This window comes from Brachionichthys hirsutus, chromosome 22 (genome assembly GCF_040956055.1).
Source record: "Brachionichthys hirsutus isolate HB-005 chromosome 22, CSIRO-AGI_Bhir_v1, whole genome shotgun sequence".
Lineage (NCBI taxonomy): Eukaryota > Metazoa > Chordata > Actinopteri > Lophiiformes > Brachionichthyidae > Brachionichthys > Brachionichthys hirsutus.
This window is the reverse complement of record NC_090918.1, coordinates 7,917,640-7,931,058: the sequence shown is the minus strand read 5'-3', so window position 1 is coordinate 7,931,058 and position 13,419 is coordinate 7,917,640. Positions and strand designations below refer to the sequence as shown.

Genomic DNA, 13,419 nt, shown 5'->3' with positions numbered 1-13,419 from the left:
AACACCACCTTTAAAGAACCTTGCAACACAAAAGTGAACGTCTGCATGTATCTGAGCCATTTTAATAACTTAAAATATCTAGTGTCTGGATCTTCACAGCTGAGTCCAGTGATCTCCAGTGTCAATGCCTCCAATATGTCTCCTTGCGGAGTCACAAATGTGTCCGGCGGAGGGAAATAACCTCCCCCCCGCCCCTATGATATTGCCAAACAAATGACGGATATTCCCTCCATCGCCATGTTGGTGAATGGCGTGATGCCTCATTTTATTTTTTTTTGCCCTGACTTGACGCATGTCTGTACCGAATTTCGTGGCTGTCCGACAAAGTTGGCGTCGGACCCCCCCCCATAGGCACAATGCATTGTGATTTTTTTACATCACGTGAAGCTGATTCAAAGCATTGGGTCAGAAATAAGGCCGTGTTCATTTGTCAAACTCATCCTGTGGCGTTTCAGGGTTTGTTCAAGATGTGTCATCTGTTCGCTTTATTAGGCACTCACACTAATGTTCCCCTGGACACACACATACAGTGTATATATATATATACACACACAGACAGTATATAAAATGTGCATCCATGCACATTTGCAGTGACAATAAAAATGCATCCATGTGCACGATATTTAGTCACTAAAAGGTCACTACCATGTTTTAACAAGTGACTCAAACTGCAGGACTAACATTCAATCCACGAATACATCTACATTAAAATTCAGCAACGGAGCATATTATGCACTTTTAAAATAGATAGTTCTAAGTGAAGAAAGATTGGACTGATTTTTCCTACTTCTGACTGGTGAAAATATCGGGTAGGAATACTCACATAAACCACGTTCACGTAGTCGTCGTCAGAAAGGGTCTCCAGCATCTGGCTGACGGAGGTTCGGATGAGTTTGAGGGTGTAACCCGAGACGCTCCCGCTCCTGGTGATTGGAAGAAAGACCTTTTGTTTCCACATCACGGAATGATGCAAACAAAAAAACTGCATCTCTGCTCATCTGCTTCAAAGTTGTGTTTTATTTTTAGGTGATTTTTCTGGAAATCTATGTTGTGCTGCTTTCCGGCCAAATAGGAGGATGCATAAACGGATAAATAAACCCGACCTGTTACTGTGCTAAGTGGACAGATTTGGTTGTTCTTTCATCGCGGTGCCGTTGGCATCGTTTCTGTGCCAAGAGTGTCATTTCCAACAAAAAGCCACATAAGTGGGGGGAAAGTCCAGGCAGAATAAGTGATGCTGGCAGTCAAACGCAAGCACTGTGCCATGGCGCCTGCATTGGAAACATTTGTCGCACTGTAGTTCCACTCGTTTTGGTAATGAAGTGGGTCAATTCAAACGGCCGCAGCTCTCGGCCGCTTGGTGAGCTGGCGTCAAGGGCTTTTTGTTGCTTTAAAGAAAACACAATCTGACTAACAGGATGAATCACAAGGTCGTCACTCACGCATCCACCAGGATCAGCATGTCCTTGGGTGACGCTGCCCCCTGAATGTACCTATGAGCAATAACAGACACACAGAAGCCATGGATCTTGGAACTTCAACACACATTTCAGCTGCAATCATTCATCTTCTCTTTCCTTAATCAAGCAAATACTCCATCTTTCACATTTTAACAGCTTTCTTATTTTTAATTTCTTTACCAGTTGGGCATCTCAGTGCTCAGTCGCCATCGGAGACTAGACTAATGAAATTTAATAAGAAAGTTAGAAGGATATTGTTGGCTTCCAGCCAGATCTAATCATTTTGAGGAGACTAATGAAGCTTTTGCTTGAAACCCCCCTTTTTTTTATTGTGGTGCTTTTTATTTTCATAGAATCCTGGATTTCAATGTTTTAATAAACTGTCTTTGTACACATGGTATTATCCTGTTAAGGCAACGCGGAAATGAAATAAATAAAAATGTGACTATAACAGAGTTCGACTGAACGCGTGTCGGCACACGACGCACACTAGAGAAATGACAGCTAGATTATCAGAGACGTGACATCAAGAGCGAGCATTCCCTCCACTCACCACGGTCGCCTGCGCACGTCGTACAGGTCGAGCTTGTTGGCTGACTTGCTCGTGTTCATCCAAGGGGATGCTGCAAATTGGGAGAGACAAAACAGGATAAGTATGTTTACTTGAAATTATGCTTGGGAATATTCTTGCACCTTAAAATGTTCAAGTTGGATAGTTTATGGTCAATGTCTTAATTAAAACGCTTAGCCCTAAATGGAATCAAAGATGAAATAGCTAGCCTATCTGAAACTGATTTGGGATTTGCGCAGTGATTTATTTGACTCAAACATGATTAAAATGTATATTTGTGGCAATTTCAGACCACCAAAGGGTCAGCGGTCTGCGGGCCGCTCACCTGGGTAGTACCGAGCCAATCCGGTGGCAGAACCAAACACCTGCCAGAGAAGTGATGGATCTTCCGCCTTGTTTTTCCGGAAGATTTCCTCCAAGGCTTCTGTCCAATTTAGCTCATTCAGAATGATGGTGGCTGCAACACACACGGACGAGAGCGAGAGAGAGAGAAAAGTACATGAGTCATTTTTTTGTCTACAAAATCATAAAAGCACAAAATGTCAAGACCTAAAAAAAATTAAAATAAGCATTTCATCTGAAAAAGCATCTCCGAGGAAGGAGAGACCACACTTGAGAGTTTGACACTCATTCATGCAGATTTGTGCTTATAAAGCTGCAGACGTCAATCGACAGAACTCCACTCATGTTCCTTTTCGGCTATTGAAACAGACTAAAACCAGATGCTAAGTTCTACAGCGGTGGGAAGAGCACAGGAATAGGAAAGAATGACTCGGTTTGATATTTCTGGAAAAAAGACAAAATCATCTTACATGGACTCGAGGGACGGACGTACAGTAAGGAGCTTTTACTGGCGTAATGCTTCATCCATCTAGTTTAATGGAAAAGAAAGCCGTGCTCTACCTGGGAGAGTGGGCTGCTGCATGTCAAAGCAATGACTCATACTTAAGTGCGTGTGTGCGTGTGTAGATGCCCCCATCAGTTTGTGTGTACACTTTGGTAACTGGACTAAAGGAAGCGCAAAGAGGAGTCAAGAGGTCAAGGGATGTGCTGGGGCAAAAATGATAGTGTGTAACGGGGGGAAATCACCTTTAGCCTAATAACCTAAATTGGGATGTTGTTTCATGATCATCGCTATGCAATGAAACTACAGTTAAACTGGAAACAGTAAATGTGACCAGTGCAGGATTACTCTTGATTTATACCTAGGCTAAAAACAAGAATTATTGTAAATATAACCAAATTATTTGGTTAAAAGTGCCACCAAGGAAAACACAAAGTACTTCCTTAACAGACGTTCAGCCTAAAATATCTCTCATCCTCCCATGTCTTCATTTTCTTTACCGAGTAACGTAGCCCTCACCCTCCTTCTCACTCAACCCCTCTTCGTAGGATAAAGACAGAGTTTAGGCCTGGCCTTAAATGGCTCGCATGTGGTCTTGTCGAGGAACGCGTGATGATAAGTGGTGACAATTTGTTCAGACCTGATCCATCTGCTCCCAGAGGATGGCCCTTAATAGATTTGTCTTGCTGGTTTCTGGGAAATTAAAGTTTCATGGTAGTTAGACCTTATACAGGAAGCCTCGCTGTTTTCTCCCATATGGCTCCAGGATTTCCCTTGAGCATCAGCTCCTCGTCGAAACGCTTGCCTGTAAGACCCCCGCAGAAAATTGAATTATGGGAGCTTTTGGGTGCAGGGGGTGGGCATACTTTGTGCAACAACCAGTTATACATTTTTATTGTTGCCAAGAAAATCTGGATCTCAGAAGTGTTTATATTCAGGGCTTGAAAACCTATGAATTATAAAATAGTGGACATTAATTTTTGAATGTTCCACAAATTAATTTTGTGAAGCGAGATCCTGTTGTCCCTCTAATGAGAAGCCAGAAATGATACAGCATAATGGATTAACAGAGAGAACCAAGGAGATTAAATGAAAGGGAGAAATTGTAAAGTCACTTGCACTTTTCTTTTAATGTTTTTGAGCACTTTTATCACGAAACAATTGCAACTGAAATTATGCCATGCAGAACCCACGTGGAACAGGTACGGCATTTACACATGAATCTACATTATGGGGTGTGGTTGCTGTAACAGTACGCAGCACTAGAATGTCGGGAACAGGCAAATGATATGTCTGTTCCTCCAACAGGTCACAACCGCAAGGCAGCCACGGCTCGCTTCAATGGTTCCGAGACATTTGGTAAACAACTCAGGTTTATTCTGCTTGTTACTAAAACATGTCACTGCATTTCCCCGTTTCTGGTCTCCGAATAAAAGGTTAAGGGGATGGTGTCAATGTTTAGCTGCTTTTTTTTAAGACATTGGCAGCCCCATGTCATAGATACAAGTGAACCATACCATATTTTAAGTGTAACAAGCAAAGACAAGTGAGAAAACGCTTCATGGGGCAAGAAGACATGGGAACAGAATGAGGAGGGAGATACTTAATATTCCCCGTGAGACATGCAGAAGCTTCCATAGACAAATAAGACGGATCCTGGCAGTGACTGATGATGGCGAAGGCGGCAGGATGGAAAGCTGGACGGTGCCGTTCCAAGCGATGTTCTGTGGCCTTCCCCATCATCAGCTGGCTGAATGAGAACCGGCAACCGTTCGTAGAGGGGCCCTTACACTCGATGATACTCGCCAATCACTCCTGATTTGCGCCTCTTCTGGATCATCACCAAAATGCAATAATCTGTTCCCGGTAACGCTCAAAATTTCTTGAAGATTTCATTATGATCCGTCTGTAACCTTTTGAGTTAAGTTGCTAAAAGACTGACAAACAGAAAGAAACACAACCTCCTTGGCAGAGGTAATTACACAACACACACAAACTTTTTCACACCCCGTTTTGGATCACGAAGATGCAAGGTTTCCACAATTTTTTTCTCAACTCGGCTGCAATTATAAGGAATTAAACAATGTGACATTATAGAAGTAACCTTGGAGGTTTTATGGATAGACGAAATACAATCTCAGAAAAATTCCTGGCATGGAGGGAAACCCAAATGTGAATCCCCATCACCTGATTAGAGCACAAGGGAAGGGCATCCAACTTGATGCAAGGACGCAGACGGGAGCGAGGGCAAAAGAAAGACAGGTGAGGAGAGGAATGGAAATGAAGACACTTTTGAGTTTTGCAGCCAGCTCTAAAAAATAAATTGGGTGAGTATCAAGCAGCACAAGTGTGCAAATAAAACCCTAAACAATTTCATACGCTGTGAGCTTCGCCACAGGGGCCGAGACTCCGACACAAACATGGTCGCATACGCGGTGTCAAAGCATCTCAGCGAGTCACAGCGTTGGTGAGTCTCGGGCTGACAGGTGCCACACAGCATCGATGCAAACGAGCGTCAGACGAGCCCGAGATACTCAGTCAAGGCCGCGACACTCTCCTCTCATCTCCTCTCATTGCGTCCGTGGCAATCTGCCTAATGAGCGAGAAGACACGGATACAGAAGCATGAGATCCAAGCACTGTACAGCACGTGCATGCGATGTGACACACATGACAACACACACACACACAGACAAATATGCGATTCATCTTGTGTGTGCACAGACACATGCTAGTAAATCCCAGGCTGACCACCCACACTGGATCAGCAGGGGAGAATAACCTCCAATCAGAGAGACTAATGTGGTGGAGAAAGTCAGTAGCACATTTGTCCCCACACACACCCTGCTATTAATATCCCTTATAAAGTGGCGTGAGGGATGAGGGGAGGGTGAGGGGAAGCTGTGGATGTCAAGAGTGAAGGGATGGAGTGAGCAGAGAATGGGTAAAAAAGATGGAGAAAGTCCCAGGCAATCAAAGAAAGGAGGAGAGAGATGGGTGGCAATTCAATCTGACCTTCAGCATCAGCAGGACGACGCCAGCGCTGCCTTCTAATCAAGTTACCTGTCCTTTCTCAATGCAACGAGACACAAGACCAGGGTGTGTCCAAGCATTTGTGTCTCCTTCCTCTCTCACACACACCAACAATCGGATACACTTTGCCATGGCAACGCTGACAGCGCTGGCTATCCAGAGCGGCATCACCGTGGCAGCCCATCCTTTGAAAAAGAGAGAGGGAAGGAAGGAGCGCCAACACCAGGATAGGTTTGCTTCTTTCCAGAGGAGGTCAAACACCCCATAATAATGCAGTAGGTGACAGTGAAAGTAAGTGAGGTTCTGATTCATGCCTTACGCGTTGCTACTTCAATAGTCCTCTATACAAGGCTATAAAGGGAATATTAATGTCAAATTATATCCATTGCACCACTGCACTAAATTAAATGCACTGGATGGAGGTTTTGATACCAAATAAAGACTAAATTATTCCGAAAATAATAATAAGGAGCACCTAAAACAAAAGCACGCACAGAGCAAAAAGATGAGAGAGAATAACAAAGAAGAATGTACTGTAGGTAAAGAAAGAGAAAATAGACGGATGAATCATAAAAAAATAACCCTCTCCACCGATGCGCCGTCCCACCCCCGCTCTCTCATCATTATAACTGTTGCCTGTAAAAATAGCTAAGTGCATTTGGCCATTTGGCAATGACAAAAACGTCTGCACAGTCAGAAGCCCCAGAGGCTCGCCACTCTGCACATTTATAGTCCAAATCATGAGCAGCCACTTTGCTCTATAAGGGTGGTAATGCCATGCGATGAGCCCGCTGCATTTAGAGAAGTCAGCGTGATGATGACTACGGAAATTGATACTGAATGCTCTATATCAAGGAGGCCACTAAAATTCTTCTGGTAAAGTACGAGCTTCTTTACCAAGTAATGAAAAAGTACCCTCGAGCACTTCAGTAATACTTCATGTGAAGTGGAAGAATGAAACAAATACTCAGGTCATGCACAAAAGTAAAATAAAAATCATTAAAAGTCTTGCTTAACTATAATTATAGTACTTCAGATCCAAATTTACTTCATGTACCAAAAGTATATATATAAATCAGAACAGCCCTTTTCATATCCAATTAGCTTATATAACTGGATTCTAATTGATGTCGCAGGCGGCTAATTTAAACTGCTTCATGCTGCCAGGTTGCACGATCCATATTAAGTCTCAATAATTTATTAGTTGATTTACATTTCGTGTTAATTAACAAAGTAGTAAGTTTGTGAACCTGTAAGAAAAATTTAGTGCAGAAAAAAGGTTAATGTTTAACTCAGGAAAAAAAACTGTAGAATAAAGAATAAATATACTACAATAAAACATTATGACTTTAGAGTGATGCGACTACTTCAGTGACCATATAAAGAGACGGTTCATAATAAAATAAAAACCTCAGTTAAAATATATTCTGTTAATCAGATCAAAGACTTTCTGGCAGGATTCATCCCCTGTGCACTACAAATGTCCCTTTTTGATTGGAAACCATCCACCTGGATGCCATCACTTACTGCCATGCCACTAAATGCTACACCCCCCCCCCCCCCCCCCCCCCCCAAAAAAAGGCCGTTCATTATTGAGGCCTGACATTTAGTGCATCTGTCCTGAGAGGACAGAGGAGTTAGCAGCGAACAGGAGGGAAAGGAGCAGCTGGTGAACAGGCCAACAAGAGGGCAAAGAGTGTGCTGACCATCGGCTTGTTGGCATCCGGGCTATAAATAGACTAGAATGAGACAGCGCTGGAAGGCGGAGCTTCACATCACGGGAAAGTACTTTAGATACTGGACAAGTGTAGTGGCGACAGGCATGAAGAGGGGGTGGCAGAAGTATTACTATTTATAATAGATAGAGGAATATGAAGATACGCACGTTGCTTCAACACACACGTGTGTGATCCAACTTACAGCCCTCATATATGTCCGTCGGGATGTGAACGGCGGTGGTGTTGTACGAGACGAGCCGTTTGAAGTCTGGGTCCATCTCGAAATCATCCGGGATGTAGCGGTTATTCTTCCTCTTTGCTTCCTCCGTCTGATTAAGCTGCACAGAGGGGGGGGCAGTTTCGTAAGAATCCACGAAAGTATTTTTTCTGGGAAAAAATATCTTTATTAAACCTAGAGGGAAATGCATAATTCGGGATAAGTTTCCAAATATGGGTTATTAAATGTTTGTACAGCTTCTGTCCCATAAACACTTTTAATTTGATGTCTGCGCATGACGAGGTGACAATGTTGAGTGTTTGCTGAAACTGTCAATCCTAATGGATAATGACTGGGAAACTGAATTTTAGGCAGTCACACACAAACCAAGGCATCAAGAGATAAGAAAGTGGGAGCTGAGGGGCTGTCAGTCAATTGCAGAGTGACACAAGTGTGCTGTGGGTGTGTGGCTCTTCCCACTTGGACAGTGGACAGGAGTTAGATGTGGATCCCTGTTTATAAGAGCAGACAGATGCTGTTCGAAGCCTAATGGAGCTCGATGCCTGATGAATACTCGTAAGAGAGTGGAGCCTAAATGCACACATTTGGATTCCTTTGCTAAATAAAAATACAGATCAATAAAATAAGTACATTCTCCCATTTCGGACTGGATTTGTGAATAACGGGATCGAGCTGTACTTACGTCCTCTTTGGCATTGAAGTAAACAATTTTGTCCGCCTGCAAAGAAAACGGAGGAGAAACAGGGAAAGATGAGCAGCCAGCGACCCCTGTTGCCCATTTAACCACAAAGGACAAGCAGTTGGAGATTGTAGGATTTCCAGCTACTGCTACAATTTTCTACTCAGTAAATAAGTGTTCAATGATCGTCCAAAAGTGTCCACCGTAACAGAGATTAAAACCCCAACCGCTTGGTGTCTTATTAAAACTTCAAAGATGTGTGAATAAGCTCCAGAAATATTGGGACTCCAGTTGGAAATCTGTCCGAGAATCGTAAGATTTGTAATTTGGCGTCTGCAGCCGCCGCAACAACATAAATCTTGCTATAGTTCTTTGCAGGGTGTTGGTCTGAGTTTGACACTGAGCATCACTGAAGGAAGTGGCGTTTGGTTTGCTCCCTCACGGCTCGGCTTCCCGTCAGTCCATGAGCTAGTATGGTGCAAACGAGCAAGCCTGGCTGCTCTGCCCTGGAGTCACAGAGACGGACCACCGACTCCCACCACCTGCCTCCCGCTTCTGGAGCCGCACACTGAACGGGATAACATGTGAAACGGAGCCGCGACTCCTTCTGACACTGCAACCGTTATGTTAGTTAGCTTTACAATTAGCACACAATAGAGGTTAAATCCTGTGTTGATTTCGAGCATTCTAGCACACGTACATAGAGACATGTGCATCCAAATAAATGTGAGAAAAAAAAAAGGTTTATTGCGGATGTGCTGATTTGCACACAAGCACAAAATGCACCAGAGATGTTTGTAAAAACCCAATGACTCATTCAATCTGCCACTCCACTCACTGGGAACCAGAAAGTCATACATTCTCACCTGAAAGTGCTTTTCTTGCACTGCAGCTACGCAATCCGGCTCGTCAAAGCAGTCGCACATTTCATTTATTCTGTTTGTTATTGTTTTTTTGTTTTCGTTTTTTTTGGGGGGGGTGTTACCCACTGAAACAACTAAATTAAGTCAGGCGTTGCAGAAAACCTCTTAAGATTAACAAAATCCTTAAATCGGGCATCATGGGCCAAAGGGATATCAAATTCACTGAAGATCAGTGGACACATTAATCTCCGGTGAGGATCTTCCCTTCCAACAGCATGTAAAAAGCTGAACGATCATTTAATGGAAAAGTGTCATCATGGTTTGGCAAACATTGCTGATGTTTAAAAGGCTAATTAAAGTTCCTCCACCACATTACACAAACACAATGCCAGTCGCCATTTTAAAGCTAAAGGACTGCCAAGACTGAGGCCTTTGTCATTGAAAAGGAGAGATGAGGACATTCGTCAATTAATTTTATGATGAAACAAATGCTTTGTAATTCTCAGATAAACTTTTACTATGAAAAGGGTCACTGATCTCATTGCAATACTTGCCATCTAATTATTACCCTCGTACTGGATCATGAATAACGCGCCCCTCACCCCGGTTCCTTTTCCGAGGTCGAGCGACTGCTCGACTTTTGTGTGGCCCGTGTTAACGAATATATCGGAGCGTGCTCACCTCACTGTCGTCCATCCACACGTGGTCCATTTGATACTTCTCTGCTTCCTTTGCCAGCCTCTGACAGACAGGAGTACAGCATGTCAGACCAGTGTTAATATGTTGTCAACATTTAGAACAGGAGATTTATTCCTCCGAGGCCTCATTAATGTTAACGTCACTATAATAGCTTTGACCCCCACTCTGTTTGGCCCAAGACAATTAATAAAAAAATTAAAACCACAAATAAGGCCTCTAGAGAATCATCCAATTTATCTGGATGCAGAAGAAAATTAAATATCACTGGCATCTAAAAAAAAAAGAACAGACTAAATGTTGCACTCAAATTAGACATCCTCCAGGTCGAGCTTTTCCAAGATTTGGTTCTAACGACGAGGTTAATGGGTTTATAATAAGGACCATCTTTTAATCTCAACCTGGCCCTGGAATGTGATGCAGTATTAATTTCCTCTGGGAAATATCAAATCCGGTTCTTCCAGCTTACTCCTGGGTTTCAAGTCAAAGAGAAGGGAGTAGAAAACTGATGGAGGCAGAGGAGTAAATTAATTTATGAAATAAGAGGAGGAGGAGGAGACAGAGGAAGGGGTTGAAACGATGAATAATTGAATCAATTCGTGTGAAATTAAACAATATGCCAAAGAGTCAGACAAAACAAAGTCCGACTGACTCACCTGTTTGGAGAACTGGGATGCAAACACATACATTTCTATTTCAAACATTTTGGAATAAAAAATAAATAAATCTGATACCAATCAGGCGTAGCCTCCCAGCCACAGTTAAATGAAATGGCGTGTGCGTCTTTGCGGCTAAAGTGCAGAGGTGGATCTCACTGCATCATCGCGTGCAGCGAAAAGAGTTTGCCTCAGCCAGATAATGGGACTTTGCCGTCGGTTTCCCGTCAGATCATTAACTGTGCCGAGATGGATTGGGGGTATGTGCTTCAACCAATCTAATAAACTGCTTATCTGATTCCGACGCTGTGGTCACAAAAGCCATCAATGGTGATTTGGGCTGAAAGCGCCTCTAGTCGAGCCTGCTGCATCATTAAGGGAATGAAGAATGATACGGGCATTTTAGAGTCCTTTGTTTAAATCACAACAGAAAACAGTTGGTAGAGACTGCTACAATAAGTGCATTTTGAAAGTGTTATTCAAGTTTGCAATAAAGGCTTCCCGTTTCTGATGGAGACAAATCAAGACTTGACAGGAAGTCAAATTTTCATACCCGGCACATTCTCCACATATGAAACGGTTCCCTTGACATTTCACTTCCATCCTTCTCAACACAGAATCTATTGAGTCTACTTTTTTTTTATTCCCAAGGTCAACAGGTTGAACAGTCAAACAGTCAGAGGCCAGTAGCCATCTCTTTCACATGTGCTCTTTCCAATCTTGCGCCACGGTTTCACCTCGTCCTCGACTCCCAGCGGCGTCAAGTGTCGACAAGAAAAACGGGGAGGCGACACAATTTCACAAAGTCACCACGGAGTCAGAGCTCAGAAAAACAACAACCTAGAAAGTGCTTATAATTAGAACAGGCTTGACAAATATATTAACTTGCTAATGGAATGACTCATGAAAGCACTTTACCGTGTTATAGAAGGCATAACGAAGACGGTCTACGCCTGGGTCACGGTGCGTGGCTTGAGGCCCGATAATGAAGAAGCAGCCAGCATTTTTTGACATGTGCAGACACCGCATCGGAAAACGAATGTGATGATGTCATAGAAAGACGCAGATTAACACAACCTGACAATTAGGTTGTACTGCAAAAGAAATGAAAGATGTCAAATGTGCGGATTCCTCAAAGCCACGGTATGAACTCAAAAGTCAAAATCCTCCCTGGTCAATTTTCCTAGAACCTCAGGTTCTAGGGAAGGCTAATTTTAGTGGGAAGGAAGAAGCCCGATTGGCACCTCTCCCTCAGGTGTTTGCAAAACACTGTTGATCTCTGCCTATCTAAGAACAACGGATAATCAAGTTAAAACACACACTATGAAATGCGCTCTGTGTGGTTTGCTTTCCTGACACCCATTCCTGGCAGATGGATTAGAGCATCTAGTCCTGCCAGGACATACTACACACACACCTGCATTTTCACCGATGTGTAGGGAGGCACAGGAGAGCAGAGGAAACATGAGCATCTGCTGTTGTGACTGGCAGCACTTTAGTCAGATCTATCCTGCTCAGTCTGTCGGGAGCCAGGAGGAGAGTGGTGAGGAAGAAAAAAAAACAGGGGGGAGAGAGAGAGACTCAAGACGGCAAACAGTGCAAAGAGTGCATGAAACTTATCAAAATTTATACTAAGGTGGTATTTTAGGTAGGAAGTGGACCCCCTCCCACCACAGCAGCACACTAACTTTCCAGGAAGTGACTTGTTAGAGGCTGGCTTGACAGCTTCTTCTGTGCAGCAGCAAAACTCTTCCAGCTGCGCGAGGTACCGACACACCAGCCCGACGGAAGCAACTCCCAATCCCAGCTGCTTTCCATCGCCTTGGATTTCAGATCACTCCAATAATAATAATCAGAAGACAAATTGTCTTCTGCCTCCTTTTGCTCACATGTTTGGCAACGATGCATTCAGCGGCTTTATTGTCGTGGATCATTCAACACCAGTTTTGTTTTAGTTCTCGTCACATTGGTGGCATCAGCCGTATTTCAGGACAAAAAAAATAATATTCTAAAAAGATAGAAAATAGTCAACCAAAAAAAAAATTTTTTGTGCATCGCCATCTATTTGTCCCGTAACACAGCTGCTGACGTCGATGCCGCCGTGTGGCAGGGAGCAGCAGAAATGCACGCGCCAGTTCTGTATGCATTTACTGCACACCTGATAAGTTACATGTAGGAAAACAGAGAAGACAAACAGAGCCGGAGCCCAGAAGACGCCGAGAGAGAGAGAGAGAGGCAGCTGGGCCGAAAAAAGCAGCATGACACACACCAGGAAGTGGTGAATAATGAACCACCGGCAGCCAGAATCAGACAGTCAACACTCTCTTTAACATTATAACTGTCAGATAGGAATGGATTTTTGGTGACAGTGACAGATGTGTATATTTAGTTAACAGGTAAGTTTTGTGAGCTGCTCCTAAGACTTTAGCCAAATCTGACTCAACAGAAGGATAGTGTTAATGCCAATTCAAGAAACCTAAATAAGTAAATACATAAATATAGCCGTGTGTGTATCAGACGCAATCTCGTTGGCGATCAGTCCATGTGTCCCTGAAGAATAACTTTTTTTGCACTCTGTGTTCCATAAATACGCGCCAATCCCACCTTATACATAATTAAAAATGAGCTCCACAAGTAACAACTGTAGTGCCTTTCGATCTCA

The 13,419-nt window shown here is 43.3% G+C and overlaps 1 protein-coding gene across 1 annotated transcript in view; it reads right to left on the bottom strand.

Moving 5' to 3' along the window:
• LOC137910981 (voltage-dependent calcium channel subunit alpha-2/delta-1-like) overlaps positions 1-13,419 on the bottom strand; it is a 44,284-nt gene that overhangs the window by 19,344 nt on the left and 11,521 nt on the right. The window contains exons 4-10 of the mRNA XM_068755403.1: positions 10,087-10,146; positions 8,546-8,581; positions 7,828-7,963; positions 2,357-2,488; positions 2,014-2,083; positions 1,443-1,493; positions 824-923 (exon numbers count right to left, since the gene is read on the bottom strand). Coding sequence (XP_068611504.1) covers positions 824-923; positions 1,443-1,493; positions 2,014-2,083; positions 2,357-2,488; positions 7,828-7,963; positions 8,546-8,581; positions 10,087-10,146 — 585 coding nt within the window. The remainder of the gene's footprint in view (positions 1-823; positions 924-1,442; positions 1,494-2,013; positions 2,084-2,356; positions 2,489-7,827; positions 7,964-8,545; positions 8,582-10,086; positions 10,147-13,419) is intronic.